This window comes from Spermophilus citellus (genome assembly GCF_964194105.1).
Source record: "Spermophilus citellus genome assembly, chromosome: 12".
Classification (NCBI taxonomy): Eukaryota; Metazoa; Chordata; class Mammalia; order Rodentia; family Sciuridae; genus Spermophilus; species Spermophilus citellus.
The window spans coordinates 73,588,226-73,607,519 of NC_138198.1; the positions used below are offsets into that span (position 1 = coordinate 73,588,226).

At 42.0% G+C, this 19,294-nt stretch overlaps 1 protein-coding gene across 8 annotated transcripts in view; it reads right to left on the minus strand.

The window, feature by feature from the left end:
- PTPRM (protein tyrosine phosphatase receptor type M) overlaps positions 1-19,043 on the minus strand; it is an 825,699-nt gene extending 806,656 nt beyond the window's left edge. For 2 of the 8 annotated variants that reach the window (XM_081262888.1, XM_081262887.1), the window contains exon 1: positions 18,454-19,040. In XM_081262888.1, coding sequence (XP_081119014.1) covers positions 18,454-18,526 — 73 coding nt within the window. In that variant the 5' untranslated portion in view covers positions 18,527-19,040. Of the gene's footprint in view, positions 1-18,453 lie in introns of all 8 variants that reach the window. The other 6 variants (XM_081262890.1, XM_081262891.1, XM_081262893.1 and 3 more) reach the window with 4 other exon arrangements.
- Positions 19,044-19,294: the final 251 nt, after the last annotated feature.

The following is a 19,294-nucleotide window of genomic DNA, read 5'->3' on the forward strand; positions in this document are numbered from 1 at the left end:
ATAGAGTTTATGTTCTCTCCTCTGTACTATAAAAAACAGGATAAAAATTTCAGATGTGAACTTATCAAAGGGCAAGGAAGTACCTAGTTTTTAAAAATTCTTTTACAGAATACAGAAGCATGAAAGTCAGATGTCTACACAGTACCACTGCCCAAAGACCTCAGATCTTAGCCTTGGCCATCAGCTCCCTGCAAGATGCCATACAGCAAGGTTCCAAACAGCAGTAGCTATTCCACTTTGCTACTGACAATCACAGTTATTTTTGTTGATGTTGTCAGGATGCACTACAGTCTCCAGAATGAGCAAACCTATCCATTGACTCTGTTTGAAAAATCATCCTCCAAATTGAAGAGACCAACTTTATAAGTAGCCCGAGAGCTGGTGTCCTGCAGTTCTTAGTCTGCTATTCAGGTGACAATATTCTTTGCAGCTGAGCCATCCATCCACCCTTACTGGACTCTTGCCTAACCAGTCAAAACAGAAGCATGCAAAAAGGTCTAGAATCTCAAAACAGGATCAGGTTAAGCTCCCTGGGTATACATCATAATACTAACTCTGTCTGATACAAACAAAGCACTACGTTCAGGGTGAGTATCCTGTACCCAAAATGCTTGAAACCTGAAATGCGTTCATTTTGAGTTTTTTTTAGAATTTGGAATATCTGCATACATGGAATGAGAGATCTTGGGGATGGGAATAAAGTGTAAACACAAAATTCACTTCTATTTCATGTGCATCTTGAACATGCTGCCTAAAGGTAATTTTTTACACTATTTTCCACATGCCTACATCTTGACTGCAACCCACCACATGAGGTCAGGTGTAAAATCTTGCACTGTGGCATCATGTCAGGACTCAAAAAGTTTTGGATCTGGAAACATTTCAGATTTCAGGTTTTGGCATTTGAGATGCTCAACCAGCTGCATCATTTAGTGGCTTCAGGATCATGTTAATGAAGTTCAAAACTCAGCTTTGTCTTCTACCATGTACCTGATGTTGGTCACTTTGCACTGAAAGTGCAATGAAATGTTGAAATAAATGTTCAGAAGATCGGTTGCTCTTATGTCACATTGCACTGCTATGTTTAAGGACTGCTGTGCTGACTAAAAACAAAGCAGAGCCTGAGCAGGTCTCTCATTACTAGCTCACTCCATCTGGACCTGCACTCACTGTGCCATCCACATCCTGCAGAGGAGAAAGGTGATGATAAGCAGCCTGTCTTCTGATAATTCCACCACAAGAGGAGCAGCAGTGGTTCAGTGGGATGAATGCACCTGTTTAAAGCTCAACTATTACAGAACACAGAGAAGGAGGAAGGAAAAGAAAGGAGAAAATGAAAGCCCAGGAGCTTGATATCAGGCATAGAAATAAAAGAACAGTCAAGTTTTTAACTCAGGAACTCCTCACAAAACCATGCACAGTTTTCCAACTTCTGGCCAAATTCCAATCCTGTGCACTGTCATCTTTTAATATAGCAGAAAATACGTCTGCCTGGGGACAGAAGGAAAGGGAGCCAAGGCACCAACAATGCCATCTTCTAGTTTAAAAACTAAGTGAAAACTATTTAAATTTTCTCTTCCCTCCAGTTTCCTAGGCCCACCCATTCTACATCTATGTAAGCAAATAATCACTACTCTCAAAAACTCACCCACTTCAAAAGCATCTCATTTTAAGAACAAAACATTTAAGAGGAACATCTAAAGATTTGGTCTGCCTCTTAAGAACAAAACATTTAAGAGGAACATCTAAAGATTTGGTCTGCCTCTTCTCTCTGAATAGTACCCAAAGAATGCTGCATGCCTCGTGGGCAACACCTAGTGCCCAAGCACATGCTAAAAACCTCTGGGCTCAGTAGCTAACCCCTGGAGGGCCCTCCCTACAGTTTTCTAGAGGCTTCCTTCCTCCAGACTGGACTTCAAGCTCCCTATTCAAGCCAGCCCTGGAAAGGGAGATGCCACTCCCTCCCTCTTTAATTTCCATACTATTTTTATTTAAGAATAGAAGGGTCAGCTGACCTGTTTTTTTAATGTCATTAGGCATTTTTTCCTTTAAATATTTTTAGTTGTAGATGGGCACAATACCTTTATTTTATTTATTTAGTTTTATGTAGTGCTAAGGATTGAATCCAGCATATCTCATGTGCTAGGCAAATGCTCTGCCACTGAGCTACAACCCCAAACCTAACATGTATTTTTCTGTGAGCTCCTTACAGGGTCATCCTGGGACAGCCTTACATCCTCAATACCCAGCAAAGGCCCAGAGTATGGATCTCAACAAAGGATTCATCAACCAGTCTTTGCCTGCAAAAGGCACAGGCACGTCTTAGGGTGGGAGGATGCGTTCCTATCTCATTTCGCTCTTAGCATTAGACAAGTATTATTTCTGGAAGAGAATATAACTTGCAAACAAATCTTTTTTTTTTTCTTTCGTTCTTCTTCTTTATTTTATTTTATTTTTTTAGTTGTCCATGGACCTTCATTTCATTTATTTATATGTGGTGCTGAGAATCAAACCCAGCACCTTGCGCATGCCAGGCAAGCACTCTGCCACTGAGCCACACCCCCAGCCCACAAATATTTAATATTCTTCCCATCACTGAAGATTTCTTCCCACTGTGTTCAGTTTTGGATTATTAAACTGAGGTATGGAAGAACAACCTCAAGGGTAGGAGGCATGGCTTAGGATAGAACCAATAAAAGAAAAAAAGTCAACTCATTAGCAATTTCCCATTTATAAAGAAATGGAGAACAAGCACCTGGTGGCTCCTGGTTTATGTATCTGAACTAACACAGGCTTAGGAAGAGGGTGGGAAGGGCAGAATGAGGGGCACATGTGCTGGCTCAAAGCTGAAACCCTAAGCAGCCAGGCCCAGGACAGTGTGCAGTGGCCTATGTGGGTCACACCTTGCCGGTGCTCAAAAGCTGAGAAAGCAACTTTTCAAATTATTTCATATGATCCGCATAAACTTTTCATGTGCTTAAAATCATAATATCCATCTACTTTGCTCTTCTAAGACAAAAATCACAATTAAGCTGGGGCATAGCTCAGCAGGAGAGCATGTATGAGGCCCTGGTTTCCATCCCTAGCCCTGCAGAAAAAGAGAAAAAGAAAAAAAGAACACAATTAAGACTCTTGACACAAATCTAAGTAATTATATATAAATCTGCATTTGTTGAAGATGATCAAATACTTTTAAAGAGTCTAAATCCATAAATGTTAAAAAACTCACCCTGAAAAAAAATGCCAATATGCTCTTCATAGTCATTTATTCTACTTTTTTGGGTTTTGTGATGTTGGTCGTTAAACCCGGGCCTTCATAGGTGGCGGGCAAGCACCTCACCACTGAGCCACAGGCTCATCCCTGCACTTTTGTTAACGCACAATTTATTTTGATATAATTCTCCCCAGTGATACTGCCAAAAAAATGATCTAAATAAAGTAAATAACTGTGGACTATTATATGTACCAAATAGTTCTTTTTCCTGGTGAATACATTTAGATAGTAAACAATGGATTATTTTAAATACTTCAAATATGGATTTACATGCTTCTTTACTTTTGTTAAACCTCAAAAGACCATGTGTCCTAGAGAAGGTAATGTTAACTCCCAGGGCCTACTCACTCCCACTTGAAAGGTCTTAAAATAAATTATCACTGACCTTAGAAGCACTGTTCCTCCATAATCACTAATGCAAGATTTTACACCCTTTACCTTAATCAGATATTCAGATGCAAAACACAAGAAATCACAAAAATCTAATATTATCTAGAGGATTTGAAACCAAAGAAGGTAACATTCTGCCCTCCTCTGCTCAGGAAAAACATGAATAAATCTCAATTCAATTAATTTTATTCAAGTTCCTAAGAAACTAAGTACTATTCCTTCTAATTAACTATTTCAGAGACATGTAAAATAGTATTAAGTACATTGCACTACTGGGCTATGACAATTTTACAATTGTTTTTAACATCAACATGAGAAATTGCACTAAATATAAAGCCAGGGTTCCAAATTATAACGTCTGCTTTTGGGTTCAACAGGTGGAGACAGGAACTCAACCCATAAAGAGAAGTATGCTTTGGGATCCAAAATCAGCTGTGCCCACTGTCTGAAAAACATCCTGAAATGTGTTAGAGGTTCAGTTCCTTAAACCCTTATAATGCCAATAAAACCCTGCAATGCTATTGTCTCCTTATAGGATAGTTTGGGGAGAGCAAGTAAGTGATATATAAAGAACCTAGCACCTAGGTGGCATGCAACTGTCATATTTTCTTTTCCCTTGCTCCAGGTATATTAGGAAAAATAGCAAGTTTATGAATCAGAATTACAAATAGAAGAAACATTGTGACCAGGGAAAACCATACCCTCTGGGGCTTGCAGACAGAAAGGGAATGGCTCAAGTTTATTCTGTGGTCACAGGGCTCTGGTAGTGGTAACAGCAGCTAAGCTCCAGCAGGCACTGTGTTTTTCACAGGATGGCCAGGAAAGCATTGCTCCTATTTCACAGATAAACAACTGTGCCTACACTCTAGTGGGGCCCTGTGACTCACAACTGGAAATGTGCACATCTACAATGAGAACTAGATTTAATAGGGCTATTATCACACCTTCACCAAGCCCCAGAGACACAAGGTTTGTAAGAGTCTCTGGAGCAAACTCATGAACCACATGGCATTGGATGACCCTATTTACAAACAAGCAACCGAGTTCACTGGGGGTCAACAACTTCCCTCTTCAGATGACAGTAAGTGGCAAGGTTGAAACCTCAATGCAAGTCTTTGGAGCCCAAATTCTTGTTTTTCATGCTGCCAGCAATTTCCTAACTGTATTCTATAAGGCAGAAGCATCTCAGATAATATGCACTAGATCCAACAGATCCTTGTATAAGGCCCAAGACTCCACCTGTCCTTGTACCTACACCCTTTACCATGTGGCTTTCCAATCTCCCACACCAAGGAGTGAGATCTGTCTGCACCCTTGATTCTAGGCTAGCCTTGGGACTGGCTCTGGCCAGAATGAGGGGTAGTCACAAGGTACCCTTCTCAAGCATGAGCCAGGAAACCCTGGTGCAGTTCTCCTGTTCTCTTTGGAAATTCTGCCAGGTGGAGAATCATACGGCACATGGAAGGATACCCGGGTGGCTCAGCCAAGGCCATCCCAGCCAAGCAACCTCAAAACTTCATGACAGCCCAGCCAACATCAGCTGAGTGGACGCTACACAACGTACACCAAGCCCAACTTACATCAGCAGAACCACCATGGAACATGAAAAGCAGTAAATTGCTCTAAGTCTATAGATTTGGGGATGGTCTGTTAGCTAATATAACATGTTCACAGTTATATTGATTATAAAGTTACAAAGACTTGGACAGTCTTTTCTTTCTTCACATAAAATGCTGCTTATCCAAATGATCTTTATGTTTTTCTACCTACATAAAATTTGGCATAACCCAAAGATTTTGACACTTTAAGCAATAAATTGGGGAACTACTCAAGAAGGGTCTAAGAATCTCTGTACCCACTCCAGTCTTCTAATCTTTAGCAAGCAATGAATGTGTTCCATGGTGTTATTAAGAAGTAAAAGAAAAGCACACACCCCAAAGTCCTATTGGGAACACCGACTCAAATGGCAAGATTTGGAACTCATTTATTTTCTGCCACCTCCACCCTGTTCCAAAAAGATTTAGTGCATTTATAATGATGCATAAAATACAGCAGATATGTTAGAATGAGGTGAGAGAAATGAAGAGGAGGCTAAGAATCAAGCAGGGAAAAAAACCCAGAAACCAGGATCTATAGAGCGATGACTGCCTGGAATGATTCGTTGCCCTTTTGCCTACACCCACCCTCTTGCAGGGGGAGCAGCCAGTTTTTCTTGGAGCTCATTCACAGGAGCAATGTGTTCCACTGGGGAATGGAATCTCTCTTCCCACTGGGCTTGGATTTGGATGAGTTAGCCTGGAACTCCTCAGAAATATCACAGACACAGGAGAGATGAGTAGAGAAGAAGACTTAGAATCTGATGATGCAATCTGATGACAGTGTTGAACACTTGGGACCAGCCCTGCTAGCCCATGACCTTCTCTCTTACAATAGCCAACACATTCTCTGTCAGATGTAGGCCTGCTTTGTCTGAGTTTGCTGCTCAATTTAAAAGTCCGTTGTACATTGGGCTGGGGCTGTAGTTCAGTGGAACAGCACTTGCCTAGCATAGGTTCAATCTTTAGCATCACATATAAATAAATAAATAAAGCTATAAAAAAGTGCCACTGTACTTTGATGCATAACTAATTAAAACAAATAAAAACATTTTTTAAAAAAAGTTCTGGGGCTGAGGTTGTGGCTCAGTGGTACAGCACTCAACTAGCATGTACAAGGTGCTGAGTTCAATCCTCAGCACCATATAAAAATAAATAAATAAAATAAAAGTGTTTAAAAAATAGTTCTAACTATGACATACATTTCAAACTGTCTTTCTACAAGCCCACAGAAAGAGGAAGACTTGGTGGGTTGTAACATTCACTGTGTTCCTGAAAAGAAACTATCCAAGAAAATCACCTCTTTTCCTAGAACTAAGGTCCAGAAAGAAACCTTCTCAGAAGGTCATCATACAGATTTTAAATTATGCAATACAATATCACTCAGCAAAACAAATAACAACACTACATTTTTAATGCTTTTCCTTAACGCACACTTAATACAGGCAGAAGGTATCACAGCAACGCATAAGTTAAGCAAAGGAAAGTCTGTGTGTATACGGGAGACTTTCTGGAGAGGGAGAAATGACAACAGTACATGTACCCTCTGCACAGATGACCTGGATTGGTCAGGAGTGCAGGCAACCTGACCTCCCAAAGCCTCTAAAGATCCTCTAGCCAAGTTTTTATTAACTACAGAGCAGTAATAAATTTGAGAATATCGTATCTTCACAGGATGGGACCTAGCACATAATTAGTGTTCAATATCTGATAAAAAAAATTATTACCATCAATTATAAGCCCTTGAAACACGGCTTACTTATGTTGTCAAAATTTACGCAGAGAACCACAGAGCTACTACTGCAAAACCTTTGGTGGCTCTGTGAATGGTGACTACCTTGTTAAGCACAGGCAGAGTAAACTTCTCTTGCAGGCATCTTTGCAGGACCAACCTACGGTCAATGTGCCAAGCATCAAAAGTCCTACAAACAGCCTTTCAGCACCCACTTCCTCTTAGCAAGCCACATTGTGTTCTGTCAGGTACACTCTCAGATAGTTCCCCATGTTCTACACAGTTCTCCCATCCTCACCCAGCAAAAAAGGCCCGTGGATCCAGGGACCATTCTCTTAAACAGTGATTTTGACAAATTAATTTGAACTAAGATGCAAATACCTGACAATCTTCATGCTCTTTAAGTGACTGGAGAGACCCTTATAGATCTTTGAATCAAATGTCTTCATTTTACAAGTGAGAAATCTGAATCCAAAGAAGTCAATGTATCAAAGTGACATCCTGTTAGAGATGTCATATAAAAGAATACTTAATGAGCCACCTTTCCCAGAGACTACATTTTGACAAGCACCATTCTTCCTTGACCAAAATGATAAGGAAATGGAAATTTCAAGTGCTTACAGACTGGTACATTCATTTTGAGGTCTATGAGACTTCTAGGAACTCAAAACATCTATGCTTACATGGCCCCTAAGGCAAATGATTCCACAGTGTCCATATGTTTCACTGAACATGAAATAAAGGAATAAGTTCTAGAAAATAATCTTCCCCAAAATACTTTGCAGATTATCTTGTCTCATTATCTTCCCTGAATGAGTCATCTCAAAATGCAGCTCAGACCTGCAAATTTAGAGATCTAAAACCATCAGTGTTCTGATTACCCTGAACTGTCCTTATCCTTTCATTATATCCCCACCCCCAAATTCCAGACTGATATCACATTTACTAAAGGTCACCGAGTTGGAAGATAAAACATAAAACACTTTCTTTCATAATTAATTTTCTCTTTCTGACATCAGAAAGTCTCTGCTTCAAACTTTCAGGTCAATCAAACAGTATGCAAAAATTCATGGGTGACCCTCATGCTTTCTTAACACCAGACAGAGAAGACTAGTTAATCCTGCACAAAGGCAGGGTCCCTATGATTCACTGCTATTCTCCCACCTTAGTAGCTCTTCCATTTGAATGAGCAGCAACATCACCTGGAGTGCTTCTCTAGCAGTTTCTGTGGTCACTCCAGAGTTCCCCACTTGGTAGGTCTCTGAGGGCCAGGACTCTGCATTCTTAACAAACACTTCAAAAGGATCCAATGCCAGTGTCCAACACTGCCTTCCACACTACTGAGCAGTACTGGCTTCCCATGGTGCCAATCTGATTATTTTGCTAATTTGGAGGGAGTTGCTTACAAGTGTTTTCTTATAACTGATATACATACATAACTACACATGCATGCATATATGTCAATTATACAACCTCCCAGAACCACAACCCTTAAAGTCTTGGACCTAGAGAAGGGGATCCAGGAGTTTGAACCACATGAAATATTGCCAATATTCAACCCTTTTTTAATTTATAGAAAATGAGTTCATGCAGCTAAACCTGCAACCTGCATGGAATGGCTGTTACAATACACACAGCCACTCATTTCAAGAAGCCCCCCCTCATGCCATGCACTTCAGTATTTACATTATACCTGCAAGGTGTTTTTCCAGAAAAGACAACCAAAGCTCAGTGATGAAATAATGCACCAAGGCCACACAGTTACTCAGAAGTAGAAACAATTCTAAACCAAGAAGGTGATCAGACCAGGATATTCTGCCTTTCTGTCTGTGCCCCAGGGCCCCCCAATACTGCCTGGACCTCCACAGATTCCTGTCTCTTTCTCCCTGGAGAGGCCACACCCACAACCCCCTAAGGGTCAACAACAAAGGATCCCTAACAGTCAGTCTCTCAGGGCTCTCTGCCCTCTGAGCATTGCTTGAAAGAAAGGGAGAGGCTCTTTAAAAACCCACATAAGATTTAAATGGCAACTAACAGTGAGAGTAGAGAAAAAACTTCCATAACATAATGTCTGTGCTCAGAACAGGATACCCTCAAAATCTGGCGCTTTGGTCTGGTAAGTACCATAACTAAAGGAAAATAGAAGACCTAGATTTCAGAAGTGGGGTCTCTCTGCACTTCTGTTTCCTGCCTTTCTCCCTCAAAGCAAGTCAGAGAAACCAGAATTCCTCTTCCCCAAGGTGGGCCACAGAAACTGGAGCCTCTCTCCCCAAATCTCCTTAAATCCCCAAATCTCTCCCCAAAGGTCACTCTCTTCCTTCTCCACCATCATTTGGAGGGGTCCTACCACATAACTGCAGGAAGGAATGCCACACAGGCCAAAAAGAATCTGAACAGACAGGTCCTGCTGCATTTCCCATCACCATCCATTACTATTAGATCAGACCATCTATCCACCTGCAATTCTACAAGACATCCATTCCTCAGCAAAAAACAGGCAGTTTTCTCTGGGTCTTCATTGCCAAAGGCTCTCTTGTCCCCTCAAACTTTAAGTCAATAAATGTGTGATGCTCTTCTCCTCTTAACATGTCTTTTGTTATGGAAGTATCTTCCATGACTTCTGTGCCACACCTTTCCTCCCCTGGAGTCTACACATGACATAATGCCAACTGATACCTGTGCCCTGACTCACTGCGGAAATTTCACACCATACTCAGCAGTCAAGCTTCAAAAGTCAAGGAAGTAGAAAACACAGTTTATGAGATTGTTGTCAAAGTTGTCTTTTTTTATTAAGTTTTATCACCTGGGAGGTACCCACTGAATGAAAAGCAAGGAGAGCATGCCTGCTACAATAAAGATGAGCCCGATGTTATCAAGCTGCCATCTGAGCTCCGTGTAGGTGTAATTAATTTCATTCTATATCTGAAATAAAAGGCAGCAGAGACAGTATATATTATTCTCTGTGATGGAACCCGCTTGTGGTGATATCACAGTTCCTTTAATATCCCGATGACTAAATCAAATCCTCCTAGAATAGAATCATGATAAATCTACTGCACACTAAAACTCATTTTTTAGTCATCAGTATTATATCAAAATTCTATTTTATAGCAACAACTGACTTATAATTCTTATATGAGATGAAATTACAGGCTTACATATTTAAATAACAGTTTTCCCTTTAAATTTAGTGACTGAGTCGCTGTTCACCCGCAAACTGCAAAATGCACAGGACAATAAGCCCACACCTGGTTCTTATTGTTAAGGTTTTTGAAAATGCTTTTTAAAAGTCACAATGGATAGAAAGGAGAAAACAAAAAAAAAAATCAGTAAGCTTAAGTAATTTGGTATTTTTCTTCTCCAAGGGAACTTTACTCACTAATACTCATTCATTCAACAAATATTATTGAGTACTACATGCTAGTCAGCAATTTGACTTTGTACATCATCAGTACTTTTCTTAAAGGAATACTTAATTCTATATCTAGGCAGAATATGAGGTTTCAATTTCAAGTATTTGGTTATTACATGAGGTAAAGTTCTTCACGTTATTCAAAACCAAGAAGAAAGTTCAAATATGAAGCTCCAATAAAACAAATTTTCCAGAGAGTGTGGTTTTCAGATCACAAAAGATTTCCTTTTCCCTCAGTCTCAGGCCCTGTGAGCCCATTGTGATCCCACAGCAGGAAGCAGGGAGATGCAGGAGGCCTCTGACTTCCAGGGGAACCCAAACTAAAACATATTCTTTTCATTGTATGCAATAAATCTGCTTTCTGCATATTGAATAGGAGCAAAAAGATTAAAATGAATATTCACTCATCTGAAAACAAACTGATGCTCTATAAGCTTTTATGCTTTGCAGCCCATAAAAAGTAAATGCTCTGCTTCAGCTTAGGCAGTTGCACGTTGAGATAAATCATTGTTAAACAGTAGCCTGTTCCTTCTCGGGAGATTCTAAAACCTTAGCAGTTGTGACAAGTCTCTAGATTCTCCACTCTCTTCAATTGCTCCTATGTGTCCTCAATCTTCAGTCTTTTAGCCTGTGATGCCATTTCCCTCCCCAGAGCCCCAGTCCTGGTAAACCACAGCCTGCTTCCATGGGGTTCTCCACCTCACCTTGTTTCCAAGCCAGGGCCCAACATTGGTGCTCCACAAAAAAGTTCAATACCTCATTAGTCTGCTGAGTTTAAAGAAGGAAAAAAAATGACTGAATCAGATTTCCATGCAAATTCTAATGATTTCTTGAATTATATACTTAAATCCTCAGTGTCAGAGAAGTAATCTCTTACAGATGTCAACACAGTATATATAAGCTGCTTCCTAAATATTCACCTACACAGAGCCATTCACTCCACTGCTTTTGCTGGTCTACCACAAGAACCCAGAGGTGAACATGAACTCCTACTTGGTCAGCAAATAAAGAATAGCTATTCTAATTCTACCCCTGTCTTGTAGACTAGCAGGAACATATCATACAGCCAAAAAAGAAAAGAAAAAAATGAGTAAGATTATTGCAGAGGAGTCTAAAGTTGTATTTGGGTGAGTGCTGAATTACAACAAACTATACCATAGTTACTACTAACAGAACTACGGCTTTCACTAAAGAATTTAATTATACAATTAGGAGTTAGAGATACACATACAAACAGTTGAGGTCCACTGGCATCCCGTTCTTTAGCTGTAAATGAATCAAGTTCAGAATGCCTTTTATGGAAAAGGCCAGACCTTTCCTGGCTCAGGCAGGTGGGTTTAGGGATGCAGCTACACCTAGTGATCAGCTTTGGATGACAGCAGAAGGAACAGGCAGCAGGAGGCTAGCCAGCCTGTGTCAAGCACTCTGAAACAATTTCTCTCTCAAAGTCTCAGTCTTGCTGAATGCATTTCAGGTAAATCCATTAAATGAACAACACAATCAATTTTATTTACTCAGAGTGTTAAGTGACACAGATGCCGTAACACTCTTTTGTAGCTAACAGAAAAACAGGGCTCTAATTCAGGCTGTACATTGTTAGTACTTCGGACGTGAAATGAAAATCCTTTATTTTTTTATCTGGAAGAGTATATTTCTAAAGTTTCATATTTCCATGTTAAAACTCCAACTCTTATACAAATTAATTTTTCCATTCTTTCCTAAAAACTGTCCCTGTTTCTTTACGTTTGAGTAGATCTAGAAATTCTTAATAGATGAGCAACTTTTCAAAGTGTGTCAACTACGTCTTCCTTATCTTTGCCTATTTCTACACCATTAATGGGATTTATAAACAGTAATTGAGAAAGAAATATGAACTTGACCTAAAGGCATTATTTCATTTTATTTTACTTTTAAAAAATATTTTATTAGTTCTTAGTGGACCTTTATTTATTTTTATGTGGTTCTGATACTAGAACCCAGTGCCTCACACATGCTAGGCAAGCACTCTACCACTAAGCCACAACCCCAGCCATAAAGGCATTATTTTAATAAGCACATTGGGTTACACCATTATTACAACAACTCAAAAAATATCTTCTAGCTGGGCACAGTGGAGCACATCTGGAATACCAGAGGCTCTAGGAGCTAAGACAGAAGGATCACAAGTTCAAAGACAGCCTCAGCAACTTAGCAACACCCTGTCTTAAAATTTAAAAAAATAAGAAAAACTAGGGATGTGGCTCAGTGATTAAGCACCCGTGGGTTTAATCCCTGATACCAAAAAGAAAAAAAAAAATTCTATACCAAGTATCAATGTGGAGAAATTTCCAATAAATATTACATCAAATTTTAATTAGAATTTTATACTCACTACAGGAAACTTTTTGTATTATAGTTTTCACAACTGGTTGAATCAATATCTTCCTCAGGGAAGACTATTGTTCGAAGTACTATACTAGTGGTCTCATCCAAGTCACAGCACAATCACATGGCCATTTCCAGAATTCTGTCAGTGCTTGTCAAGAGGGCAATCGGTGAATGAATGAACACACATTCTCTTTTTACCCTTGTCCTCCTTTGGCTCCAATGAAGGGAGTCTGATAATTAAGGGTTCATACAACAGTGTAAACTATCCCTGAATTCTTAAATTATCCCTGACTTCTCAAACTTCGAGGCACCTCAGAATCACCTGGAGGGCTTGTTTTAACAGAGTGCAAAGACTTGTACCTACAGTTTTGGACTCAAGACCAGAGAATCTGCAGGTTTCACAGCCTCCTGACCGATATTGCTGTTGCTGGCCCCAAACAGACTTTTAGAGCAACAGCTCTTCAAAGCATGGACACAAACCAAGGGGATGCTACTGGTCCCTGCTCTAAGGTGACAGGACATCAGAATCACTGTCCCTGGCCCTGGGCAGCAACATCTGTAAGGAGGACTCCAGGTGATCCTTGTGCTCACTGTTTCGAGGTGCACAGGGGCAAACCCAGTTTCTCATCAACACTGGCCCAGTACCCCAGGCCTTCCTAAGAGCCACCAAAAACTGCCAAGGTACATGATCTACTTATAAAATTGTCACCAAGGAGGGCTTAAGAGCTGAGTCCCTTGCCTGCTAGTATCTGCAAAGCTTGTCTCACTAAAGTATACGGTTCTTTGCTACTCACACTGTTTTCTTTTTTTCTCTTCTTTCACACACACCCATTCCCTTAATTATGCCCTGGCCTTGCCAGCTGCCCCCTCTCACCCCCTCCAATGGGGAAGGGGGATGAATTATGGACTAGGAAGTTGGGTGACTAAATCTTTCCTCCTCCCCACCCAACACAGCCCTGTTTATTTTTCTCTGCTAGGTTTTTCATAGCTACAGCGTAAACTAAGGCTTTCTGATGACTAAACTATAAACCGCCACAATATTTTAGGAACCTGAGAAACTGCATCCCCTTCTAAAGGAAGGCTTATAGTACTTTGGATCTTTTGAAAATAATTCATTAGTGAGTTAGACATTCATAATTAAACTATCCCTGATTTATAAAATAAGCCTGTGGATGTGTTCTATGCTATATTCATTAAAGTATAAGCACACTGAGATGTGAAACTGTAAGTAAGTTTGTAGAAAAATTGGTTTTAAAAGACTGGAATCTTAGAATAAAGTAGCGTGAATGATAGACATCACCCTTAAAGACAAAAACTTTACATTTAGAGAAATGTTGGAAACATTAAAATGTCATTAAAATGCTTGACCTCCTAACTGGGAACTATGCTCCAGAACACTTAGATAATCCATGTTCATTCTAGGAAACAATAAAATCTCCAACAAAAACTGAAAGGAAACCATACTTACTCCAAAACATAGTTCCTTCATCAAATTAGATACTTAGTCTAACAGTTCCAAGAATGCATTAAGCTCTATGAAAAATTTAAAGTCACTGACTTATATAGAATTGTTCCAGAAATGCCCAAATTCCCAAACGAACATTTCCCAGATATATGCTTCATTTGTTCAAGGTTTACATAATCTGAGGACATGATTCAAAGTACTTGTTTTTTGAGGAAAGTTCATTTAGAATTATTCAAGTTGTATACACATTTATCTATATATCATTACATGCAGGAACCTCCTATGTGAAAAACTGTAAAATAATCCCATACTAAAACATATAATTTTCGAGATCAGAACAATTTATTGTGCTCAAGCAATTCTTTACAAACACATAACACTAAGAATGTCACAGTAATTTCCTGGCATATTTCTTTCAGACTTGCTGATTTAAACTTGAAGTATTTGCTTCCTATCAATTATCTAGTGCACGCACCACAAAAATGTAAAATGTCATGACTGTAGTTATCTGAAAAAGAAAAATTAAATCAGAATGCTAAACAAATCTATCTCCACTCTTTTAATGGACTCTTTACAAAATCTGTGTTATGCAATAATTTTAGGCTTATAAAAGAATTGCAAAAACAGTACAAAGAGTTCAAATACACCCTTTTCATAGCTTCCCCCTGTGTTAACATCTTACATTAGCACAGCAGAGTTACCAGAACTAAGACATCAACACAGATACAAAGCTATTAACTGAGCTACAGACTTTATTCAAGGTCTGGGATGTAGCTTAGTAGTAGAGCACTTGCCTAGCATGCAAGAGGTCCTGGGTTCCATCCCCAGCACTAAAGGGAAAAATAAATAATATTTTATATATATAATATTTCTCCAGTAGAGACCCAAATTCACAAGGTTATGCTAAGGTTTAAGGTTTAATCTATTCCAAATATGGTAGGTGGCACAAAGGGCCAAGTCTGTATTTCTATTTCTATGAACTAAATGCTTAACAGAACTTGTTTAAAACAACAGTCACATAACAAGGTAGAACTAAACACTTCATCATATAACATATATTACAACTTGACTTTTAAGAAATGGGTCAAAATGAAATAATTCGCCAACTCTCTGTATTCTTACCACGGAGAGAGAAGTTTAAGCAAAAATAAAATGACTTAACTCTCTTGCTTAGGTCTTATGTACCTTGTATAAGTTATGTTTAATTAATATTCAAAGCATGGAAACGAAGTGAACTTGGGATACTCTACATAACAAGTTAAATACTGTAAAGATTTTTAAGATAAATGTTTATAGTTGATAAAGTCCTCCTGGGTCAAAATCTTAATTCTTTTCTCTTTCAATGAGTTTAGCACTCTGTTTCTGATGTCTGGTATCCAAAAGCTGTCTAGTCCACCTCTTGAAATGATTCACTAGCAATCTTCATTTCAACCTACCCCAGAGGAGGCCAGGACAGCACTGCTGAAGGGGCACAGCAAGGTGTCTTACGCATAAATTTCAGTTAAACAAGAAACTCCCAAGTACATAAACTTCATGGTTTAGTCTATTAGGTGATCTCCAGAGAAGCCCAACAGGGAAAATGTAAGCCAAATGTAACTTTTAACAATCACTCCTCTCCTTCCTTTTATACCAGTCAATTTACACACATACTGAAAGTTTGCAAATGATCCAGATTCACATTAGTAATGTATTAAATAGTGAGTGCCTGTGAGTGCTAAGGCCCTGTGTTAAGTGTGATATGGGGAACCAAGAAAGAAAAAAAAATCGATTTTGCCCTCAAGGAGCTTTCAATCTGGCTCCTCTGCTTCCAAAATCTATTCCTACATCAGATGAAAAGTAGCCAACTATTGCCCTTTCCACGAGAATCCTAAAAAAGAAATGTGTCAATGTTACCCAGAGCATCAGAATTAACTTTCCCAAACATACAAAATAATAAAACTTGACTTTTGCAAAGCATGAAGTGCCTTGAACCTGTAGGAACTGAAATGCAAAGTGAAGGGGGAAAAGTGTAATTCATTATCTGCAATATCTCTGATCTTTGCACACATGAAATCTGCCAAATTCAAGTTTTAAATCTCAACTTTGCTAAGCAATCACTTGGATATACCCCTTCATTTCCCTTTTATGCACTAACATACCAGGATAACACTGATTTTCAAAATAAAAAAAGAAATAATACTCCTTTTAATGGTATAATTCAAACAAATAAAAATATACATTTCCTTCAAAAGAAAAATCAGGCTAAATTTTGTAAAAGTCTATTTGGGCTTGACTGATCATTTAAATTAGCCTTAACAAGGACATAGGAGAGTGCCACAAAGTCTAAATGAGCCTTATTCCTTTCCAGAGCTGGGGTTGTGGCTCAGCGACAGAGCGCTCACCAAGCACATGGAAGGCCCCCGGTTCCATCCTCAGCAGGACATAAAAATAAATAAATAAATATAGGTATTGTGTACAACTACAACTAAAACATAAATATTTTTAAAAATTCTTTCCACCTCCTTGCATACAATTTAAAAATTCATTCCAATGATATATAACACAGCTTCAATTTAAACAAATACAGGCAGAGAGTTACAGATGTTAATACAATGAAAACACCACTAAGGCCCTCAAAATTGGCTTCTAATGCTAATGAGTTACTAGACTTCCAAACTGGCAAGTGCTATCCATTATTCACTAGTAAAAATGCAGGCCAAAATCGACATCCAATCAGACAGCCATGTATTGTTACATTAAAATCTTTGCAGCACGTGCAATTATCAGCTAAGGAAAAATTAAACACGGGGAAGGGTATTTCTCTTCAAGTTAATTGTTTGGGTTTCTTTCAAAGCTCAGGGCAATCAGCTATCTACAAGCTCCACTCCATCTCTGTCCCCTAGTCAGGGTCAGGGGTCCTGCAGCTCAGCAACATGCAAGACACAACAGAGGACTAACAGCAAAGGGTCTTGGACTCCAGGAAAGTAAAAATTGATGTTTTCACGCGCCAGAGTGCCAAATGCCTTCAATGTTTAAAATGTGCCTTTCGCTTTTAATGAAAGTCTCCATCAAAAGAAAAAAAAGTGTCCAACTTACTCATTCCTCCCGAATAAACATAGAAACCTATTCTGCAAACCAAGTGTAAGGCCAAATAGCGGGGAGGACACGGATATTATTAAAAGAAAAAGAAGAAAGTCCGCCCCCACCGCTGTGCACGGACTTTAATGAAGCTCATTTAAGAAGCATGGGAAAGAGTAAAGATGTTGCCAGCATTTGTCCATCCACGAGGGTCCTCCAGGTACAAAAAGGGGATCCTGGAGGTAAACCCTGGAACACCGTGCTAGGTTTTGCCTCGCCCCTGACCCCCATCTCGGGTTGAAGATCCTGTCTCCACTAAGGGGCTCTTCTGTGCTCCTAAAGCCCCAGCGCGCCCGCAAGAACATGCTTGCTCTTGTGCACACTGCCAGTCCCCTCCTTCCACCTGGGACACCAGCGGCAGCCCGGATGGGTTAACAAGTTGCCACTGGACGCGGCGCTCCACAAGGGGGCCGAGGATGAGGAGGGGGTGTCCTGTGCAGCGCAGGGCCTCGGAAGCCCGGGCATGGGTGGCTGACACTTCCTCTACCTTCGCGGACACCTTTCTGGAACCGACAAGGAATGCTCATCTGGGCTCTCCCAAGACTCCGCGCGACCTCGGGGATCTACTGAGGTCGCCGGCCACCGCGGCAGGGGTAGGCAGGAAGGTCAGGGAACCGGGAAATCGCCCCCGGATCTGCAGTTAGATGAGGGTGATCAACGCGGGCGCAGCTGGACACTGGTGGCCCCCGCCCGGCTGCTTCTCCAGGTCGGAGGGGACAGCGCAGCGCCTACGCCCGGCGGCGGCTGCTGAGAACTTCAGGCAAAGTTTTCTGTTGTTCCTTTAGGAGCTGCCCAGGGACTCGAAGTGGCTGGCATCCAAACCGAGGCACTAGCCCAGGGCGCCAAGAGAGGGTCCAGTCTGGGGGACCAGGGTCCAGGACTGGTCCTAGAAGCGGGCCAGTTCCTCCGGCCCGGGTGCTCGGCGCCAGCCCTCCCTTCAGGCCCCTCGCCTTGTGCCCCGCTGACCCGCAGACACGGTGCCTGACCTGCCGCGCCCCCTGGCCGGCCCCGACGCCCTCCTCCAACTCTCCTACCCGGGAGATTTCAGCGTCTGGGACACCTCGCTCTGACCCCCTCCGCCCCAAGAGCGGCTGTGCCTACCTGAAAACGTCTCCCCTGTAGCAGTTAGCAAAAGTCCAGCCAAAGTCGCCAGGCAAGTCCCAAGTCTCCTCATGGTGCTGGGTGCACGCCCGGCCGCTCCGCGGCGGTGGCGGCCGAGGGTGGGCACGCGAAGGCGGAGGGGGGACGGGAGCTGGGGCTTCCACACAGCGAGGAGAGACGCGTAAATAGCAAAGCCTTGAACCAAACCTCCAAAGTGCCAATAGTTGCAGAAGTCCGAACTCCAGCAGCTACCGGGGCGCGGGGACGGTGTCCTGGGTCGTCTTGCCCTGCTCCTGGCCCTGCTCGGCGTCTGGCACTGCTGTGAGAGGGAGCGGAGGGCGCGCCCGCGGAGCCAAAATCCTCCCTGGGTTCCGGCAGCTGCGCCCGCCGCCGCTCGCCTTCCGCTACTCGGGACCCGAGCCACCGGCGCCGGCCGTGGCCGTGGCCGCGCGCGTCCTGCCCGCCGCCTCTCTGCTGGCAGCCCCAAGCCAGCCCCCGGCGGCGGCGCGCCGATGGCCGCCGAGCCCGCGCCGGCTGCGCGCGGGGCTCTTGCTCCCCGACTGACTGGCGATGCCCCGCAGGCCGGCTGAAGGGAGAGCCCACGTCACGGCCGCCCGGCACCGCCGCGGCCCGCTAGAGGGCGTGAGCGCCCGCACCCCGCCGGCCGGTGCCCAGGCGCTCGGTGGCCAAGGCGCCTCCGGGAGCTCGGCAGGGGGTGGCCCCTTGGCCGCCGCCGCGGGTGCGGGCGTCACCCGCGCGGGGAGGAGCGGCCGCAGGGTTGCTACCCTCTGCCCCTCCTCGCCCGACAGCGTCTTCTATTTCGGTGGTTGGCTTCGGGAGG